This window comes from Haliotis rubra, unplaced genomic scaffold (genome assembly GCF_003918875.1).
Source record: "Haliotis rubra isolate DU_JTF1 unplaced genomic scaffold, ASM391887v1 Scf42, whole genome shotgun sequence".
NCBI lineage: Eukaryota > Metazoa > Mollusca > Gastropoda > Lepetellida > Haliotidae > Haliotis > Haliotis rubra.
The window spans coordinates 1,317,566-1,340,512 of record NW_025767102.1 but is presented as its reverse complement, the minus strand read 5'-3'; the positions used below and the strand labels follow the sequence as shown (position 1 = coordinate 1,340,512).

The following is a 22,947-nucleotide window of genomic DNA, read 5'->3' as shown; positions in this document are numbered from 1 at the left end:
CTCATAAGATAAACACACTTTCGGACAAATAGTACTCCCAAATCCCAAACAGGATTTTACATATAAGAAGAAAGCATGGAAATGTTACCCCCCAGTTTGTACCTGCTCTATCAAACCTCTCTACATCATGACACTTCTGGGCCCTGTTCCTCAAAGCGATCGTAGTGCTACGACAGTCGTAAGTCTATGTTAAAGTATGGTATTTACGATCATCTTAGCGCTACGAACTGGGTCCAGGTCTTATGAATTATATGATCACTATACTGAATATGTCCCTAGGTTTTCTAAAAATCCTTTATCAAGTCAACACTGATACTCCAAGTAACATAACAATCCTGATAATATCTATCTACTAACTTGTCAAGAGAGAAGAGGTTCCACAGCTGTTTCTTGCTGATTCCGATGGCGCTGCCGTAGCAGCGGGCGTCCGTGACGGCCATGATGGGGAACACCCCCGTCATGAGGATGTGGCACAGATGCTTCAGTTCCTGCACCGATGCCTGGGACTTGGTGCCTAGGGAGGACATGTTGGACATGGTCATGCATTATGTCATGAAGTTAAGACATGGCATTATTCCGGTTGGTCTAATATGACGCAGTGAGAAGTGATAAACATGCCTCCAAGTTTAGCCTAGTCCAGAAAGATTCTGGATGGTGTAGCAAGCTAAGCTAATAACAGTCCAAATAGCAACACTACAAAATCAGAAAATGATGCATTAGAGCAAAAATTTGATTCAGTAAGCTTTTAGGTTTTCACTCTAACTGAAGTTATCACTAACCAAGTGACTGATCACAACAGCTGTCAAACTGTGGCCTTATATTTGGACCTGGGAAAAAATTAGTGGCAACATCTTTGTATCTGGAATTTGATGTAACCACTGTAGTGTGAATCTTTCACTTGTACAGCCTTGGGATTGAAAATCTATTTGTTTCCTAGAATCCCCATGGTAGTTAAACACAAGAAAACATTACTTATTTACGTTTAAATATGTTTGAATTGATTTGAGCAGTGGAGGTGGATATAGTGAGTCCTACCTTCCGGTGTGAGGAGCTGGTAGGACACACTGTACTGGTAGGTGACCCTCCTGAGTGGGCGTACTGTGAGGAGTATTGTCTGTCTGGATCTGGCTGGCAACACTCCCTCCATGGTCTCCAGATCCAGGCCTGAAACATGCAGCAGCCATCTTATATAAAGTCAAACACCAATGTATCAAAGTGGAAGGAACCAGCGCAATGACTTTGAGTAATATGACTCAATTAGGAATGGCTACATAAGGAATAATAAGTGAGTGAGTGAGTTTAGTTTTACACCACACTCAGCAATATACCAGCTATATGGCGGCGGTCTGTGAATAATCGAGTCTGGACCAGACAATCCAGTTATCAACAGCATGAGCATCAATCTGCGCAATTGGGAACCGATGACATGTGTCAACCAAGTCAGCGAGCCTGACCACCCGATCCCATTAGTCGCCTCTTACGACAAGCATAGTCGCCTCTTGTGGCAAGCATGGGTTGCTGAAGACCTATTCTACCCCTGATCTTCACGGGTCACACAAGGAATAAGGACCAAGCTTTTACTTGGAGACAACCATCAGTTTGACACAACAGTGTTTGGCTGTACTTTTCTCTATGTTTTAATGCTTTGTCATGTTCAGTGGGGTAAATGAACATCCTCCCAAGCAAGCTTGAAATGTTTGAAACATTCATGGAAAATTTAATACAAAACCTCACTTTACACATACCTGACATAATCCAGGATGTATCAAAAGTTGTTTTGTTAATGAAATAAGTTCACATAGGAACAGAGAATATTCTTTGTCATGTATTTGTTGAATTGAATAGACAAAGAGACAAATAGATCAGAAATTTATCTTGGATTCTAAACTATGTGGCCATGAAAGGCAATTCAAAGTTATTTCTTTTTCCATTTTAATGATGCTTGCAATTTATAGAATTGTTCCAACTGACAAAAATAACATTGAAGACTGATCAGTAATTTCAAATGACCACACAATCAAACACAGTTGTCCATATACCACTCATAGATGCATATACATTGTTAAAAACTGGCATGAATGTCAAGAATTGTTGGTCTAAGGGGTTGAATGTTAGAAAACGTCAGAGTCTCTAGATTCAAGTACTGCAGAAGTAAACCTTACGACACAAGGACCCTCTTCAATTATGAACGTTGATATGGACAAAACCCTCTAGAGTACATGTAGAATATCACAGTGTTTAAAATTCCCACCTGCCCGACCATCCGGAACAGTCTATTTTCATCTCGGACGGATATTTCATAATGTCAGACAGTTTATCTGGTCATCAGTTTGAGGTGTTTAAGGTATTATGATAATTATGTTAAACTATTTACAATTGGACAGTTCATTTTACAATAACCAATCACAACACATGTACTTCCAGTTCACCTAAACCCATTGCATTGGCTGTTTGTGCTATGTTGTTCATGTTCTATGTTGCGATGCTTGCAAACAGTAAAGTATTTGGAAACCTGATTTTTTGTTTTCATTGTTGAAAACCGGACAGGCAAGTTTGTATCAGGACTGGTAATTTTTTAAAGTTACCAGTCTGGCTGTATGGCTTGGAATTTTGTGAGTTTTAAACACTGATATCACTAACCCATCTTGTCACTCCTCATGATACTGTCTGCGCACGGGCCATCAACATGCTGGTCAAGCAGCAGTCGGAAGTGGAGGCTGCAGTTGCTGCTGTTGTACAGGGTGATGTGGTGGGAGGCAGAGCTACCAACGACGATGTCACCAAAGTCAAAGTACTTCTCCTCTGCCTGCAATGAGTGTACATTAATGAAAACAAATGCTTGGCAATATATATCACTTGTGTAAGGCACAACAGATCGTCAGTGTTCCTTATAAGAGCAGACTAAAATGACAAATGGGTGCCTGACCTATTATGGACCATTGGCATGGATTAGTGTTCGTGCTATCAATCACTTGTCTGCCTGCCCTGTTACAGGATGCAGTGACCTAGCTGGAATATGCTGCAGTGTAAAACAACATTTTTCCTCAATCATTTTTTGGAGAGCACAGAATAATGACTAACATATTCTTCAAATAAAAATAAAAATAAAATAGCATTTCAAATATACATAATTGGCTGTGACAACGTAATGTGTAGTTTGACATGGCCCACAAATTCAATTTTTCAATGACATCTAAGACCAATCATACTAAACCAGTATACCACATATTTATGATGGCTGTCATAAAAAAATGGACTTACCAATATCTCCCCGAGTGATCCCTCCCCGATAGCACGCAGCTTGAACTGTTTCTTCTTGCCCCCAGATGAGTTGTTCATGAAGCCCTGCCCCCACGCAATGAGGCTCGGCTTCATCACATACTTCTCCTCACCCCCAGGGATGAACGACCATGTCTGGCTCTACACAATAAATACACAACACCATTACAAGGGCCGCAGGTGCAGAAGCAGTTACATGTTGTTAGAATTCACATATCTATCAGCTTATATATTGTTCAAGAACTTGTCTGAAAATCAAAACATACAAGAACAAGTTCATGGGTTCCTCCCAAAGTATTGTGGAAGGGAATATTTTCTGATTCTCAAAAAGAAAAGAATAGAATGTTGCTAGAAGGTACATTAATGTGAATACAACATGGCTGTGTCAGATTTACCTGTGATTCATTAGGATGAATGATGCCACAGTCAGGTTGAACCTTCAGCAGCTTGGAGTCCGCATGATTCAACTTCCACTCAAACCTACAATATGACACAAACACATTATTATGTATATTTATTACCTACAAGGGCAAACATATTGGGGTTCATATTTTTCATACGATGCCCTAGGGCAAAATATCACTTTGTCATGGTGACCTGACGTCATGAACAATGCTATGACGTCACGTTTCTTCTGTGACGTTACATTCTACATGCGGCGACAACAGGTAGCCAGCCTGTGTTTGAAAGTAGATTTGGTTTTATTTTCCTCAATTTGGCAACTTCGGTAATAAACAGAATATTATATTCGTGCCCATATGATACTATGTTTACGACACTCGAACCTAAATATCGGTATATCCCTCACTCTCGGAAATACCAACATTTAGGCACACTCGTGTCCTAAACATAGTATGACATGGGCACTCATATAATATCCTCTGTATGTGATATATGCAATAAGCACTATTCAAATTTCAACACAACACAAGCCTAATCTTGAAACAGACAATTGTGTACTGAACAGCCAGCACTATCGACCATGAAAATAGAGGCTATTTGACCTGAGAGGTATTCTGGAGACGTTCTTGATGGAGTATGTCCTCTTTGAGGCTGTCCCCACACAGGTAGGCTTGAAGAACATCACTCCGCCGGAATCCATCATGACTTCTGCAGACTCTGCTGACCCACACAGCTGGAGAGCCTGCACAAACATACAGCACACTGTACACCACAAGTCTTACAGTCAGTGAAAAACATACTTCCCTGAAGGGGTTACAGATCTTCCAACTCAAAGAAATGAATACTTTGGCAACATGCTCTGGAAGAACTGAAGATTTAATAAATTCCATATAAGTTAGTAAGTAACCAAGTTTTGAGTTCCTAAGTCAGTTTAAAAGGAAAACGAATGAAATGTACGAAATTAAAAAACACAAACAAGTTTCAAATGCTGGCCTACTGATCCAATCAAATACCATTGCAAGTCTGTGACACCCTGAAAACCGACTTTAATACAGATATGAAACATCTGAAACACTTCGATTTATAACTTGACAGGTATCAAATTCCTCCTGATAAATCAAAGGGCAGTGGTGTAGTCTGGGGCTTCAAGTGTTCGTTTAGCACTCTGAAAAAGCCTGGTTGAAATTCCAGCATGGACAAAATGTGTGAAGGCCATTTCTCATGACCATGTTTGTGATGTTGATGGAATATTGCTAAAATTATTGTGAAACCACTCACTCACTCATCAAAATCTTTTACCTCATGATACTCTCAAACTGTTGCCTACCAACTCACTGTAATTTGATGGTGCTTAGGATTCTGCCCCAATACATTCATAACCTCCGTTAACCTTGGAGGTCATTTGTATCCAATTACTGTGTCCTGACTGGAACACTATTAATAAAGACTAATGAAGCACAAGAACCAACCACCCACCCTGCTGTACTTGTCATTATCATTAAGCTTGAGCAGCATGGCGTGATGATAGGTCTTCACTTCAGAGGGTGTACACTTCACCACGAAAATCTGCACACCCTCTTTCAGAAGACCTTTGGCCGGCTTTATGGCAAATGTGCTGGAAACAATGAAGCATTAGAAAGTGAGAATTCAATTACTAGTGTCAGAATTACATAGATGTTCAATGGCTCTATAACAGAGGACTGAATAAGGACAAAAGTGTCCTACATATTGTTATAAGAAATATAAAGTTTATCAAACAGTTTAGCTGCACAGTACAATAATCAAAAACATCTTTACATTTCTACATTTGGACCCCTCTATATTACAGTTTTATGTTAATTACATTTGCTTTAACAAAACATGATTGTGAAAGCGGCTTACTTGCTAGGGTCTTTCTCCAAATCAAACAGTATGGGTGTGGTGCCCTTGTTCTGTACACACAGTGTGCGGTACGTCGACTCCTTGGCGTTCACCGCTGGGAACACCAACTTGGGGCTGTTGACATTGTAACGTGGCAGGAAGGTCTCATTGTTGGGCATGAAGGTGTGACCTGGAGCAACACAACACGGTTAATGTCATCTTCCTTCATCACCCATAAGTTTTGGTTGTTAAACATCGCAGTCAGCAATACTACAGCTCTATGACAGTGACCTTCAACTAATTCATTCTGGATTAGACAATCCAGTATCCCCTAACTGTGAGTGAGTTTGGTTTTATGCCACTTTTTTAACATTATTCCAACATTATCATGGCAAGGGACACCAGAAATGGGCTTCACACAATGTACCCATGTGGGGAATCAAACCCAGGTCTTCGGCGTGACAAGTGAACACTTTAACCACAAGGATACCCCACCGCCCTGTGAGGGTAAGAAAATCACTGATCCTAACAACACAATCCATTAAGTCTCCGGTTAGGACCAGCGTAGGTTGCTGGTGACATGTCCTCATTCAGGATCCCCCTAGGGCATTAACTACGGAATATAAGAGGATGATCGGAAGCCAGTTAGGTCTCATACATACCTGTACAGCTGACAGTCAAACACCATGGTGGGCAGTGGGTGACCTCCTCTACCAGACGATAGTCACGCAGGCTCTTGTAGAACACAAAACACTCCAACTCGGCTCCATACAGCTGATTTGGGGCATTCTGGAAGAACCGAAGATTTGACACTAATCCAGACAGTCAAGCGTAGGTTTACCCTTTTTTCATACAGCGAAGTAATAGATAGTGCATTAACAACACTAGACTGCCAAACCACAGCTTCAGTCATTCCATTGGTCCTCAAGAAAATTAGCTGGACAGGGCCCATAGGTAAGTGTTTGAACTTAAGCGGGTTCTTGGGGTCCTTAGGGGTCTCATGTCCTATTTGGATTTAAGGACACCACTCAGTTTTTAATCTTTGATATTTCAATCAATGGTTACTTTTCAACACTCAAAAGTATCTGCTTGAAGCTAGCAACTCATTTAAATTGTCGCAATGCATGGCTATAAGAGAGTCGCAACTCACCGGCTTGAATGAGACTCGGAAGGAGCAGCTCTTGAGGGGAGGGATGTCCATGACAGTGGGGTAGACCGAGAACATGTGACTACCATCTGTAACAACATCAGCAGCATCAGTCTCTACAGCCCAGCAACGTTTGATAGTAAACTCAGTTGATATTACCCGACAAAACATAGATGAGTTCTGAACATGGTGAGTGAGTGAGTGAGTTTAGTTTTACGTCGCACTCAGCAATATTCCAGCTATATGGTGGCGGTCTGTAAATAATCGAACCTGGACCAGATAATCCAGTGATCAACAGCATGAGCATCGATCTGCGCAATTGTGAAACAATGACATGTGTCAACCTAGTCAGCCAGCCTGACCACCAGATCCCGTTAGTCGCCTCTTACGACAAGCATGGGTTACTGAAGATCAATTCTAACCCGGACCTTCACAGGTGTACTGAACATGGTACTGGTAACTAGGGTTACCTCCCATCCACTGCACTGTGACCTTGCCCTTGGTGTGGTTGGTGATATTCACAGTCTGAAGAGAACACAACAATCACATCAGCATAGCAATGAAGCGTATATTAGTGACAAGACAAAAAATCTGATTGTGAGAAAACATTTCTGAATGATAACATCTCCAATTTGAATACTATAATAACTACAAGCACACATCTCATTTATTACATTTTTCATATAAACTGAAAAGAAACATTAATCTTGTATGTAGAAAACAGAAAATATGCCTAAAAATGTTCTCTACTTACCAAAACCTTATCTTAAGACATTTAAAATGACTCTTGTACACTACTTCATTAGTATGATAAATAACATGTAAAATGATCGTGGTCAGTTATCTCACCTTGTCTTCAATGACTCTCAGATTCTGACAGTTGCCAAAGTCAGCCAAGTGGACATCTGTGCTCACATGTGGGACAAAGTTCTGAAATTTTAAACAAATTATTTATTTCAATACTTCTAGTGTTACCCTGACCAGGGCTCTATTTCCCAAAGCCATCATAGCAAGGTCAACTCCCATACTTTAACATAGACTTACAACAGTCGTAATGCTACTATCGCTTTGTGAAACGGGCCGAGGCTACCAATGTGACTTGTGCCAGTCAAATATTGAACTTTCCCACAACCAGCAATATTCCATCTACATGGCACCGGCCATTATCATCCCACAGAGGTTACTTGTGATATCTTCCTACGAACCTCTGTTCTAATGCCATATTTCCTGGTTCCTGTAAAATCCTCCAGCAGCAAAAACACGAATTACCTCCCTTCTTTCTATCCAACCAGAACATGTGTTTCACCGACTTAGATCCAACTTGACTAATGCAAGTAAAAATGGGGCCACAAATATCCCTCCTCTGCCGGGGACAAGACATTTAATGGTTAGCTTGTCCGTTGTCAACGAGAACGATGCAGACGCCATTGATCCGGCATTACATGATCGAGTTCTGTCTAGAAGAAACGTTTGCGCATCGCACAGGGGAAGAGGTTCCAGTTTCCCCAAAGCATAGGGAAATTACCGAGGCCTTGCGAATGAAACAATGTCGCTGATTGCACGACTAAATCTGATTGCAACCAATCATGAATCCTGAACACTCGCACCATGAAAGGGCCGTATTAGAACAGAGGTTCGTAGGAAGATATGACAAGTAACTTCTGTGGGAAGAGAAATGATAAAATCTGGACCACACAACCAATGATTGATATTATGAGCAATGATCCAATTTCGTGGTACAATGCAATCAGTCAATGAATTCACCTAGCCTAACCACCCAATTCATCAAGTCATTTTTTACCACCAGTGATAGCTGATGGGGTCAAACCTAACTCGGAATCACAGTGAAGAGTTAAAGTATTGCACTTACTACAAGGTCACAGTGGAATCCATCGTTGAAGTATTCATCTGTCGGAGGGACGCTTGGCGTCAATGTTTCGTTCTCCTTCATCTCAACTGGTTCCGTCTACAAGCAAAAACGTCACTGTTTCAAACAATGCCATAATACCATGACTTTAAAAATAATCTCTTGCTAATTGAATCTATTTACATCTGAAAATGAAATGCAGAATTAATCTTTTTCAAAACCTGGTTCTTTTCCTGTATCATTATGATATATATCTGATAAGCTGTCAATCAAATCAGTTAGCATCTTGCATTATTTGTATGTGACAGAAATAATCTGTATCAATTGACAGTACATGAATCTGAAACCAATCTTGTAAATTTGACATATTTTTAGCAAAGAAATCATTATATACTTATCCTGACTCATAATAACAAACCTCCAGTTTTATAACATGTTATATTTGGGACTACACTTACAGATTCTAGTACTTTTGTTGGGTTGAGTCCTATTTGGGATTCAAACCCCATCCTCAGAGTCAGGCACCTAATCACCAGCACACTAAGTCAGACGTCTAACCTGCTCAGCCACCACGACTTCCTCCTGACTCTGAGGGTGTGGGTTCGAATCCTAAATAGGACTCAACCCAACAGAAGTACAAGAACCTGTACTTTACTGAGAAAGTGTAATAAATAATATAACATTATGTTACATTTGATCACTTTCTAAATGGCATTGTGTATTCAAACCCAGTGATAGAATATTATCAATACTAAAGTCTAATTAAATACTTCCAAAAGAAAAGCTTGGGCCACTCGACTCACATTATATTATATCAGGCTATTATTTGAGCACAGACAAATATCTACTGTTTACTATCTGACAAAACATATCTAATGACACTCTACATGACTATGTATCTACTATATGTCTACATCAACACTGGGTGGTGGGCTAGGCTAGTGGTTGATGCGTTTACTAGTCCTGCCAAAGGCCTGGTTCGATTCCAAACATCAGTAATTTGTGTGAAGCATCTTTCTATAGCCCCGTACATGATCTCCCCGGAATATTGCTGAAGGTGATGTAAAACCATGCTCATTCACTCCATGTCTGAAATCTGTCCTCAATAACATATCATTGGAGGTAAGAGCTTCCAACACAATGTCTCATTGACGATGTGACAGTGTTTAGAGTATCAACCTTGATAACAGTCATTTCTGCATTCAAAGGTATTACTTTACATGTTATATGTCAATGACTAGCATTTAATTACTATGTTCAGTTCCTCAACAGAAAGAAATATCAATAGTTATCTAGTCTAAGTAAACTTAGGCTCAGTATTATTCATTACACTGCTATACTGCTACACTGCTATACAAACCCTAGACTTGGGTGAGACAAAGCAAGGTGTTCCAGGAAAGAATACTGCAATTTAATTCATCACCATGTTTTGCAGACAGACCATTGTGACATCATCATTACCATGACATCACAATCATGTACATCGCTAGTCTCTGCCACTCAGGCTGGTTAGATGTTTACTCTACATTCAAGACACAGCTCATTTCTGTTAACAAACTGAAAAACCTAGGAAGAATGACTTTGGATGCTGAACAGAACCACACCATAGTGTGTTTTAATATCAAATACATCTACAGTTGTTGATAAAAAGTTAAAACACCCTGGCAGCTTTAACCTTTTATTAACTTGTGTAAATATATTATCATCAGAACACACTGTAGTCAGATTCTCAATGTATAATATACAAAATTTAAATTAAAATGATCAAAACTCTGGCATAGGAATAAGCAGCCGTATTCCATACATCTAACTAATACTACCAAAGTTATACAGATATTAAATCTACAATGAATACACTGTATGTCTCATCTACGTTAAACACAGAACAAGAACAACTTGAACATATCCTTTCATCTAAAGCTATCAGACTATCATAGAAAAATTCCCATTAAATGTTATATCTATAGACTAGCTACAAGAACATCTATCAGCCCTGCATCCCGCTATGACATAGTGCTAACAGGATTGTATACAAGCTACAAGCAGTATCAGGAGATGGTAAGATACAACAGGTATAGACAAAGAAGGGAGTACCATGTCAGGAAGTAAAAGTGTCACTCTGGTCCGCTGGAACAACACATGGAGAACAGGAAGTGATATCTTTTGAAGATAGATGAGACCTCACACAACACAGTCCTTACTCAATGTCTTACTATCATTGTAATTTGAGACTGGTATTGAAAGGACTGCATATCATGCACTATCAAATTCAAACAAAGAAAAGCTAGGGTAGTGGAAATATACAATATGTACATTGTATCATAAAGTCATATTCTTTATTTTTATTTTGTCTTGGTCACACAGACAGCATGATACAAATTAAATGAATACTATTCTTATCCGAGACTACTTAAAATGCAAAATATCTAAACTAAAAGAAAGGATGACAAAATATCAGTAATTCAGATCAAACATTTCATAATTTGATTGTGAATAAAAAAATAATGCCTGAAATGTGTTAAAAACATCATACTAGAGACTGAACTCTCATCAAAGACACAGATATGCAGTAACAAAAAAAAAACCCAGTCAGGAAATCCAAGATGGCCACCAAAGAAGACAAAGTGTCACTGATATGTTCTGTTACCTACCTGAGCTATCCTGAGTAGCCCTTCCTCATCAGTCTCGAGCTTGCCTTCCCTCAGCAGCTCATTCAGTTGCTGAAACAAACATACTCGGTGCAGACTCAGGGGAGATACACAGGTGTTACTGGTACAGTACTGAGAGTGGGTACAACATGCAGTCTGTGTGTCATGTAAGTGCACATCAAGAACACAAGGAATATTTCTGTATCATCACAATATCTTCAAATCACTATCATACTTACTTTCAAAAGTAACGACGAGTGTACTGGTGTGATGAAAAAGCACAACATCATATTCTGTGTAGGTAACACAGGCAGAATCTAAGTTGCCATGATTATGAAGATGAGCTTCATATCTAGCCAAAATCTTATGTGGTTTGTCTGTTCTGTTTTCTATGATATAATGTGTCTAATTATGCGTCCCTAAACAAGATCCCCTTAAAGGGAAGTCATATCCGTTGTTTATCACTTACATAGTAATAATAATAATAATGAGGGTACTTATATCTGCGCAATACTCCACAACATGAAGGGGCATGCTCAAAGCCCGCACAAACAGCACAACATTATTACCCCGGATAACCCAAGCTGCCTGTTAGGTGCTAGAAGGTTATAGTCACATGACTTATCCCACCTGGTACCCATTTTCTGCTGGGAGAACAGAGGCAATTTTGAACAAACTCACTTGCCTATGGTGAGACCACATATATAACAAAGGACTACATTGGTTGAGAAAATGAAATCAAATGATCTGAAGACAATTTAAGGTTAAACAAACAATGAGATCTGAAATGAAACCCATACATACAATGATATGACACTGTACCACTACTGTGCTACAGTTATCCATGCAGTGGAGGTCCAACCATTTCTTACCTCTGGAGGGTACATGGAAAACCCTCTCTCCACATGCATCTTGAAGCGGTCAAGGTGTTTCTTCAGCAGGACCGCTGGCTTGACCATCTCGGAGTGACAGGTCCCGAGCATGTCCAGGAACAGAGGACCCTAAGGACACAACAGGTAGTATACACACTAGTGTTGGGTAGATCCATGTCAGATGTGCTACGGTACATACCTTTATTAAATGCCTCTATAGCTAAACTTCACATGCACAATAAACATAATATTTGACATGTTACCAATCTTATGGTTTGCAGATTTTTTGCAAGCTAATCAGTTTGCTTTGTGTAAAAATATCTGGAAACGTAAGTTATTATTTTGTAAGGTTCTTTGGTACAGTTTTTATTTAATCTTCATACATTATTATATTATGAGTTAAATAAAGACAGTCATGCAGGCAAGCAAATAGAAATAATTCTTCAAATTCCAAACCTTTTCCCATGAACATTTTAAAAAGAACTGTTGCCATATTCCTGTTATTGTTAACATTCAAAGTAAGGTATTGTTAGAATGATGGTACACATTAACAATTCAGTATCAAATACAAATCTCATACGAAAATGGGTATAACACAGTAAAAATCTCTGACATGTAAATCACACAGAGAACTTGATCCTTATTTGCAATAACAGTGCAATGAATTTATGTGTAGTTTTATCTCTGTGGCCACCAGTAAGGTGAGTTACGTAATTCTACACTGAAACATTAATGGTAGACTCTAACAATGATGAACTGGTCCTCTCACCTGGTTATGGATGAGGCAGGTGACCCTCCTGTAGTAGTTGATGGGGTGGGTGGGTGTGAAATGGAGGATGACAGTCTGCACAGAGTTGGGCTTTAGGACACCTGACATGAACTGGAACTTGAACACACTCTCGTCACAGTCGATCATAAACTGGAAGAAAGAAAAAACAGCATGGGATATTCAATTGAGAAGATTTTCTCATTGCATTTTTTTTGTATTGCTGGATGAGAGAGTGTTGATATTATAAGTGGCGCATAACCTCATAGCAAGTGAGTGAGTGAGTTTTAATGAAGTGAGTGAGTGAGCGAGTTGTAATGAAGTGAGTGAGTGAGTGAGTGAGTGAGTGAGTGAGTGAGTGAGTGAGTGAGTGAGTGAGTGAGTGAGTTTTAATGAAGCTTTTAGGGGAAAGGCCACCACTTATATACATGGCAGCATAAGCAATGCTACCTGTGGCCCACTACCAGGAGATCTCGCCATGGTACATATGTGTATCTGACGTACCTGGTACACTGCCTCCACATCACTGCTGTTGACAATGTCTACAGTGCGAGTCCCAGTCTGACCAAAGTCGACCTCCATAAAGTTGACAACGTTTGAGCTCAGTTGTACTGTTGGACCTTCAAGAGAGATTGCTAACAGGTTCAACATTCACACCGAACAAACTCATCTATAGTTTACTGATACAGTACCAAGAGAATTCCACTGAAAGTCACTGGGCAAGTGACCTATAGTCGGAAATAAACTGTACTTTTCTCATTTATCTCTATATACCAGTTCATACAAGTGTGAAATATCTGTTAAACTAAGTTGTAACTACATTCAGTGGTCAGAGATAGGCGGAGAAAATGGACTTTACAGGGGAAATTGTATTTTCTAAGTCCAAAAGACTTATTTGAACAGACCATGCTTTATGCAAATTAGTGCTTCCGACAGTACTATAGTATAAATGTGCCTCTATATACCAGCATACCATGTCAGATGGATGTAAACATTCTCAAGGCAGTTTCAGTTGTATACTCTGCAGAAGTTGGGACTGATTACTGGGAAGCATACAGAAGCACTAGTCGTGGAACAAATAATCCCCACTTTAGCAACTATTTTTCCCTGAATACATAAACATATAATGTAACCATAATTCCCAGTACTTTCCAAATCCCACTGACTTAAAGGACACATAAACTGCATACCTTTGGAGGAACCAGTGCACTTGACAATGCTGTGGCTGATGTTGCCAACAGCAGCAATGTTAAAGTAGTCGATGCTGGTGGTGTCAACTGTATTTGGGCTGAACATCAGCTGTGTGACAGAAACAGAGTTCATTTTATGACATGTGGGCACCAATCTCAGCTTCAACAAATGCGTGACCTCCAACACCCGAAATATCTACTTCGATGCTCATGCTGTTGATCACTGGATTGTCGGGTCCAGACATGATTATTTACAGACTGCTATCATATAGCTGGAAACATTGCTGAGTGATGCATTAAAAACAGAAACAAATAAACTTCCCAGTGTGGGATGTCAAATTACAAAGTGTCACCTCAATTCACATCCACTAATGTTCATGTTCTTTCAGCTTCAAAATCATCCTCTGTGGATTAATTTTAAGGTCGACAAAGTTTGGATTACTAAACTGAAATGTTTGTTGCACTATTTGATACACCAGGGCCCTTATTCTCAAAATGTTCGTAGCCCTATGAATTCTTAACTTTGATCGTAGCCAATGTGTTAAGAATGGGTTTAAGAAGTTCTGTAGGGCTACAAATGTTTTGAGAATAGGTAGCCTGACCTGTATATCAGCAGAGAAGAAGTTGCATGATAAGACTGACCGGTATTCTAACCAATGACATCGGAGGAACGATGCCTATCTTCTGGGGACAATGGAACACAGTGTCGATCCTGCTGATACCTGTTGGGTGTTCTACACAGAATGGAGCCCTCACCTGTAATACAACATAACATAGTAACTTAAATTGGACAGTGTCAGAGTCAGTATAATTGAATTACATTTATCAAACAAAAACAAACATTATGAAAAAAAACCCCAAAACACCCCAAATATAATCTGTAAGCTCTGACACATCTTCATGCTGTATGTATATTGATCATATTGCATGGTTTCCAGGCAACTAAATAAGCACTGCAGCTTATTTTCTTAATAAAAGATATTTATAAGCATCTTCAAGAGTCAGCATAAATGATCTGCCCTATATTTGACATCTAACTAATGCTAAAAGTGCTTTCCACATGGAAATGTTATAAGTCCTTCCTTAATGTTAGTAGCACCAAACATGTGGACTTATTTTATCTTTGAAAAAGGAAATGACTAAATATAATATTAACATCACTTTTAGCTATTCTAGCAAAAGCTAAGAAGGGGACACAAAGGAAGTGCTTTACATATTGCACCCATGTTGTGAATCAAATTCAGACTTTCTCGAACAAACATTTGAACTACATGTACTTGTCTACCCCAGCACCTCTTCATGTCAGCAACCTGACCAGAACCAAGAAAAGGCATGATACTTACTGGAGACAGATTGTGCAGTTCTACCCACTTGGTTACGGCAGATCCTACTGGTGTTTTCCCAAAATGCACGGCAGCCTCCAGGTTGTCTCTGTTGAGGTTGCTGGCAGGTTTACCTGGGCTCGACACCAGCAGGTGGGGATATTTACCTGACGACCAATAACATCAAGATAAGATGGAATTTTAAAGGTATTGTCAGAATAAACATTTTAGATAACCTCAGCTCAGACACATATTACGGATATACTGAAAATGTCAAAGACGCAATTTCACATAATTTATACAAATGATCAGTTATAATTAGAGTGCGTTCAGTTTGCTGGCAGGTTTACCTGGGCTCGACACCCAACAGATGGGGATATTTACCTGGCAAGCAGTAACACCAAAGTAAGATAGCATTTCAAAAGTATTGGCAGATTCAAAACATGTCAGATAACCTCAGCTAAGACACATATTTTACAGAAATACTGAAAATGTGAAAGACACAAATATACTTATGATCAGTTATAATTAGAATTCAGTTTTACATAATAGCAATATTCCTGCAATACCATGCAGGGGATACCAGAAACAAGCGTGACAAGCAAACGCTACCCACCGCCCCACTCAAAATTCATGTTATTCCTGGTATACTGGAAATAGTAACAACTATGCTTCACAATACATTTAAAAGATACATATACAAAACCAAAATCAAGCATATGTTCTTCTTACTGGTAACAAGTGAAATTGACGTCATGCAATTCAGAAATTAGCAACCGATTCATGTGATCAAAAAGAAGAATCTCATTGCAACCAGCTTCCTGCATATAATGGGTGAATTACCTATACATGCATTGTAACCATGGCAACAAAACAAAATGGTGGACAACTACAAGTTGTCATAACCGTACACAGGACATTTGATGATTGAGTATTTTTTTTATTCAGTTCATAACAAATAACAGATGAAATAATGCATGCAATATGATAAGGTACATATTGCTATGCAGTCAACTGCAATACTATAGTTAGGCCACTGGTAATAATCTTCAAGATCTTGACTTACCAATCCCCTTGAGTTTTGTAACTTTCGATAAGGTTCCGTCGACTCCATACTTGCATAAGGCTTCTGCTTCATAAACCGTAGCTCCCTGACAGAAAAAACATTACATCAGGTTAATTACTCCATGTTAATTACACCAGTCCTTTCCAGAACAGGTAATAAAAACATCCAAAAACATGAAATTCTTTTACAGTTACAGAGTTAACATTTTGAGATGTTCATTGAGTGAACACTTGACTATTTGCAGGTGGTACCTCTGGTTTGAAGGTGGCCTTGAACTGACAGGAGGACCTGACTGGGAGGTTGGCTTCTGTTGGCTCGATGACGAATGGTTCCTTCACCTCCCACTGAATGCTGGTCTCTACATCTCTACATCAACATAAACAGATCCTTGTTGGAAACACTTACAGATCAAGCCTTTGTTGACAGTTGTATAACAGACTGGTAGAAACTATGCTGTTATTTCAGTGTTCCCGTTCTCCGGTAATTACCGGATTTTTACCGATAAAAATTGTGAAGATCCGGTATTTTCAACTGCCGTCGGTAGCTGCCGCCGGTAAATTTTGTATTGCTTAAAGTTGCCATTTATCGGCAGATTTAATAAACTTGCAGATAACATCTTTGTTTATTCTTTGTTCTCTTCAGATCATTATGCAAACGTATATTGAAAACTAGGGTGGCAATCCCACATCTAAATATAGACTATATAGTTTTTTCACAGTTGTAAGAAGCGATTTTATTGGATAAAGATTGGTTTCTAATGACGCTTTTTCGCCACAGTCTGCTATAAGGGTCGTAATTGGTCAAAATCTGACACGTGACCTAAAGCAGCCAATCATATTACGGCAATGGATTCCGTCCTCGTAAACCAAAACTTTTAGATTTAGACAGAAGTTTTGGGTAAAATAATGCTATTCTGAACATATTAAGGAAGAAATCTCTACCTATACGTAAATTATGGAACTTTTTGGACGTATCGTGCTAGGTTATGACCTGTGACAAATATGCTTCATGTATATATTTTAGCATTAAACATCGTGTCCGAGAGTGAAGATTGAGGCGGCGAGAGCCGAGATGTCAGTTGTCAGTGACTTGACTTACATTACATGATCGCACAAAAACATGGAAAATAGTAATTTTATATGTACAACTTTTATGAATGTTGTTGATTTTATTCATTAGTTTATTCAATTTATTTAATGAATTCCTCGAAACATGGTTACTTTGCTCTTTGACAATGTTATTGTGGACCCGCTGCGAAGCATGTGTCGAGAATCGTTGTTTTCAACTCGTGAAATGCAGGTTGAAATTCACCACAGGTATATAAACACTAATTATTTGCACATTTCACAGTCATTTAGATAGCGAATGACATTCTGAACACATTTATCGAATTTAGTTGGACCGCTTTCATTTCCTGATTGTGACAAAATCACGAGGACGAACGGCTATATATGCCAAATGGCGAATACTTTTGTCAGGTCTAATGAGCATTCTCGAAAAACAAGCAACTCGTACGGCAGACTTTTCAACACATTTACGTACAGTATATCGTTGCGATTACTGATTAATTTGTCTCTCCGGATAAAAACTAGTTCAGCCGGAATTTTCAGACCCCGTCGGCATAAGCCGCCGGTAATTTTCAAAACCACCGGGAACACTGTATTTACCCTGCACTGACAATAAATGTTATTGACCTTGCATTGACAACAAATGTTATTTACCATGCATTGACAACAAATGTTATTTACCATGCATTGACAACTAATGTTATTTGCCATGCATTGACAACATATGTTATTTATCCTGAACTGACAATGGATGCTATTTACCTGCACTGACAACTAATGCTATTTACCTGCACTGACAACAAATGCTATTTACCCTGTACTGACAATCAATGTTATTTACCCTGTTCTGACAAAACTGTTTACCCTGCACTGACAACAAATGTTATTTACCCTGCACTGACAACACTGTTTACCCTGCACTGACAAAAATGTTATTTACCCTGCACTGACAATACTGTTTACCCTGCACTGACAAGAAATATTATTTACCCTGCACTAACAACAGTTTACCCTGCACTGACAACAAATGTTATTTACACTGCGTGACAACAAATGCTATTTACCCTGCACCGACAACAAATGTTATTTACACTGTACTGACAACAAATGTTATTTTCCCTGTGCTGACAACAGTTTACCCTGCACTGACAACAATTGCTATTTACCCTGCACAGACAATTGCTATTTACCCTGCACTAACAACAACTGTTATTTACCCTGCACTGACAACACTGTTTACCCTGCATTGACAACAAATGCTATTTACCATGCATTGACAACAAATGCTATTCAATCCTGTATTTATATACTTGAATCTGACATCATCCAATGTCATTCATTGATACCATGTGAGCAACAATTATAATTTATTTACCCAGTGTTTACAACTTCAAATGTCATGTCCACAAAGTCCTTGGAGGCACACATGTTGAAGTCCAGGCGTGCTGGACTGTCAATGACAGTCTGTGGTAGAATAGCTTTGATACAGATCTCAAAGTCCCCATCCTGCAAGAGAAATATATGTATTCCAGTTTATTTTGTTCTTTACTGCTGTAATGTCTTTGAACACATGGTACCACTTCCGGAATCACTACAGCTAATATCAACTTCATCCCAGATGACACATTGTAACCTCCATCTTTATATATGCATCAAAGCTCACCTTAGTCCTGAACTGAATCTTGTCCTCATACTGTTTTTTCTCCAGAGGACGGAATGTGATGGGGAGAGTGAAACTAGTGCCAGCACTAAGTACAATAGCCTTTGGGTACACAGTGCTGAAGAAACGGGAACTTGGAACTCTGGAAACAAATCAAAACACAGGATCAGGTAAGAAGTGAGTGAGTTTAACTTTATGACGCGTTTAGCCATATTCCAGCAATATCAGGGAGGGGGACACCAGAAATGGCCTTCACACATTGTACCCATGTGGGTAATCAAACTCAGGTCTTCAGTGCGACGAGCAAACGCTTTACCCACTAGGCTGCCCACCCAACCTTTTTTAAATATAGAATAAGACACATGGTTATCGTCGTAGTTATTGTCAAGTCTCCGAATTAATTATTTTATTATTTAAGAACACTGATTCACAATAACATTCTTCCAAATCATTTTCCTTTCACAAACTAAGTTAGCAAAAATGTTTTGAAGTACTTCACTTAAAAATTGTAATTATGATAGATATATTCTGTTTTAGTAGCTATATTGTTAATTTTTAGATCACAATGGTATCATTTAAAGCTCTAAACGCAACAGGGCTAACACAGACAAAAGCTTACTTGTATCTTAGCTTTTGTGTTTTGATCTGTATGTTCTTGAGGACGATATTCTTGGTATACTCTCTCCCAGGCTCCCAGCCCTGCCACAAGACTTGTTCTGTGACTTCCAGTCCATTTTTGTTGACCCTGCCAGCTGGTGCCACGCCTGTAGGAAGAATGTCGGTTTTCACCTTCCCGATGTTGCCATATGTTGACGGGGTCATCTGTTGGGCTACTTCAGCAGTGGGCATTTTGCTTGTTTATGTCTTCTTCTGTACTAAAGAAACAATAATAGACTTATATACATACAATCATCAGGTGAACACATTAAAACAAAAAAAGGAAAAAAAAGGATAAATGTAAATGTTGGGTTCATGAAATCTTTATACATCATTTCAATCAATGCATGACAATTGATATTAGGAGCCCCTTATGATATGCATTAGGATTTATCTTCAAAGATCCAGTGATTATGACAAGCACACATATGACCAATATGTTAATCCATCGATACAGATGTTCTAAACAATTCTTTTGAATATCAAAATATACAATTATGTCCCTCAAATTTCCAGTTTTGTACATCACGAGTTTAGCCTTCCCTATAATTTTTCAAAACATTTGAGTAACATGGCCAGCTAAATTTCAACCCAGTTAACAGTGTGGATATAGGTCAGTCAGCTGGCGTATCGGCATCCTACTGAGTCTTAAAAACACTGCTTATAACCTATGGCAGATATGGTCATGCTGAATTTCAATCTGCTGATTACAGAAATGACTTCATCATTTATATGCCCTATTGCAGTTTACACTATCATGACAATATGGTGGGGTAAAAACATATTACAGTTAGAATGGACAATACAGGACACCTACAGCAATAATAGGAGGAAATGAGTATTAGTTCATCCCTATGAACAGTTTCTAACCTTTCTACATTTTAGCCAGCAAATTAAAAGAGACTGGGAGTTGGGAGTGGTTGGGGTGGCAGGTAAAATATCTCACACACACAATGACTTGAAACAAATGCTATCATAAGTAAAGGTCATTTCTATTGTTCAGAATAAATAGAAAATGTTTTCTTTTTCAAATATGGCCCAATCATATGTCACTGATGAGCAGTGTTTGCAATACTTTCATTTGCCAGTTGGCCATCAGGGCCTGCAGGCTTTAAAATCTGCAGGCCCAGTTTGTTAAAGTTAAACCAAATAAAAACAAAATAGACTACACTGAACACAGTTTCACACTGTTTCTACAATATCAATTAGCAAAGCCTGTGGCGCAGAGAGATATTTTTACTTGTAAAGACTGGTTGTGACATTCCTATGCGCATGGATGATTCCAGAACATTAATAAAGAAAAAAACCAAGGGAAAGATTATGACTGAAAAAATAGTTAATTTACCAAAGGCCACAGGGGCCTGCAAATATTTGGAACTGCCAGCCTGATACAATAACAACATCCGGGCTGGCGATTATTTCTAACAACACTGATGAGGATCCTGCATGCAAAAATTGAAGTTCTATTTGGGAAATTTATAAATACTTTCATATTTGATTTTGAGGTCTGACTTTTGAACTGCAAGAATTATAGAGGAGGAAACCTTTTGACATTTATTTTACCTCCATCGCCAGATTTTAAGAATAGTCACACTGCCATGTGATGCTGTTTTAGTAGCAACAAACAAACTTGGGGGATAGATACATCATCATGATCATTACATGTATCTGTCATTATGAGGGTGTCTTGGAGGATAGGTATCTGTTGAGGGTTTTGGGAGCATAAGTATCTATTATTCTGAGGGTGTAATCAATACTTACACATCCTCAAACTTCATTTTCTACAGATCTCATCTATAATGGAATTACAACACAAAAGATTTTCAACCACAAAAATTGTTTTTCTACAGTGCTTTACAAACTGTCGAAGGAGATAAAATAGATGAAGTATAAATGTGATCCAAAATGTGCATAACAATACAAAGAGAATCACTATAAACATGCAAAATATAATAAATAATCCAGTTGAGAGCATACTTCTTTCATCAAAATGAATTCGGCCTCCTGTGAGAAATAAAAACAACATACACTGCACAAAATGAGCTGTCAACTTTACTACTGGTATCATTGACTATCACTACGTATTGACAACCCTTTCACAAGATAACTGTTCCGAAAACTATTCAATATACAAGCATTACAACACTTCGACATTTTTTATCTTATACAAATTCGTTGATCATGTTTACTTTCAAAATTAGTTATGAAGATAACTTGGACGCTTTCAAAATGCTCAAGGTGACAACTTCAAACTTGATATCAAGATTTGCTTACCTTTTCTGTGATCAATTTATTCTCAATTTCTATCCATGACAAGGTTTAGCTAATGTTTATCGGGTGTCACAGTGAAGACGAGATCCGCCATCTTGTAAACTAAAAACAATCATGGCGGAAGTTGCCAAGCAACGCAGATCGTAGTCTGGTGTCCCGGGAAGGCGGCGCTTGCGCTATACCGATAACATGTAGTTACCTCCCTTTATATGGAGTATCGCAATCGGAACATTCACGTAATATTTAATTATCTTTGCTTATGAATAACAAATCAAGCTTAACAAATAGTTCTCTCATACATACTATGTAACAGTTTACTGAAATATTAAGACAAAATCAAGAGTTTGTACTTACCAGGATTGCAGGTACTTCGTCCAAGGATTTTACGTACGCTTCAGTGACTATTGTCTATCTGAGATCATATAGTTTCTTTCAAACAGAGACGTATACCGGTATGTGGTCTCTGTTTCAAAGTTGCTATAATTTATTGTTTCAACCTCCATTGCAGATGTTTATACTTTTAAACTTTAAAACGTGTTCGTATAATGTGTAAAAGATGTGATCGAGCATTTCACTCAAGGTCAGATCTTGCAGTGCCCAAGTTACATCAACTCCATACAGCTCCTCAGACTGCTGGCCACCCATTTTCTGAATCACGTGGTAATAACGGTTGATATTTAAACTAAGCGGACGGACATCGAATCAACATCAGACAAAGCCGAGCTGATACCATTTACTGAAAAAAATCCTTTTTTTTCAGGGAACACGTCAGACAGATCTTCTCGTGTTCATTTTTTAAATTTCATGCCGCTTCCATCCTCTCTATGCGCGTTGTTAAGTCATAGTGGAATTAGGAATTAGGACCTAGCTGAG

General features: G+C 38.7%; 1 protein-coding gene across 2 annotated transcripts in view; it reads right to left on the bottom strand.

The window, feature by feature from the left end:
- The window catches only part of LOC124288551 (cilia- and flagella-associated protein 65-like), a 39,961-nt gene extending 17,780 nt beyond the window's left edge, over positions 1–22,181 (bottom strand). The window contains exons 1-26 of one of the 2 annotated variants that reach the window (XM_046725103.1): positions 22,078–22,181; positions 19,766–20,021; positions 19,150–19,288; positions 18,862–18,992; positions 16,671–16,785; positions 16,420–16,504; positions 15,375–15,520; positions 14,674–14,787; positions 14,032–14,140; positions 13,346–13,461; positions 12,845–12,994; positions 12,076–12,204; positions 11,207–11,275; positions 8,559–8,654; positions 7,538–7,618; positions 7,159–7,213; positions 6,692–6,777; positions 6,204–6,330; positions 5,563–5,731; positions 5,158–5,296; positions 4,284–4,423; positions 3,675–3,759; positions 3,262–3,420; positions 2,641–2,806; positions 1,036–1,164; positions 358–514 (exon numbers count right to left, since the gene is read on the bottom strand). In XM_046725103.1, the coding sequence (XP_046581059.1) occupies positions 358–514; positions 1,036–1,164; positions 2,641–2,806; positions 3,262–3,420; positions 3,675–3,759; positions 4,284–4,423; positions 5,158–5,296; positions 5,563–5,731; positions 6,204–6,330; positions 6,692–6,777; positions 7,159–7,213; positions 7,538–7,618; positions 8,559–8,654; positions 11,207–11,275; positions 12,076–12,204; positions 12,845–12,994; positions 13,346–13,461; positions 14,032–14,140; positions 14,674–14,787; positions 15,375–15,520; positions 16,420–16,504; positions 16,671–16,785; positions 18,862–18,992; positions 19,150–19,288; positions 19,766–19,995 (3,122 nt within the window). In that variant the 5' untranslated portion in view covers positions 19,996–20,021; positions 22,078–22,181. The remainder of the gene's footprint in view (positions 1–357; positions 515–1,035; positions 1,165–2,640; positions 2,807–3,261; positions 3,421–3,674; positions 3,760–4,283; positions 4,424–5,157; positions 5,297–5,562; positions 5,732–6,203; positions 6,331–6,691; positions 6,778–7,158; positions 7,214–7,537; positions 7,619–8,558; positions 8,655–11,206; positions 11,276–12,075; positions 12,205–12,844; positions 12,995–13,345; positions 13,462–14,031; positions 14,141–14,673; positions 14,788–15,374; positions 15,521–16,419; positions 16,505–16,670; positions 16,786–18,861; positions 18,993–19,149; positions 19,289–19,765; positions 20,022–22,077) is intronic. The other variant, XM_046725104.1, reaches the window with a different exon arrangement.
- Between the last annotated feature and the right edge of the window lie 766 nt (positions 22,182–22,947).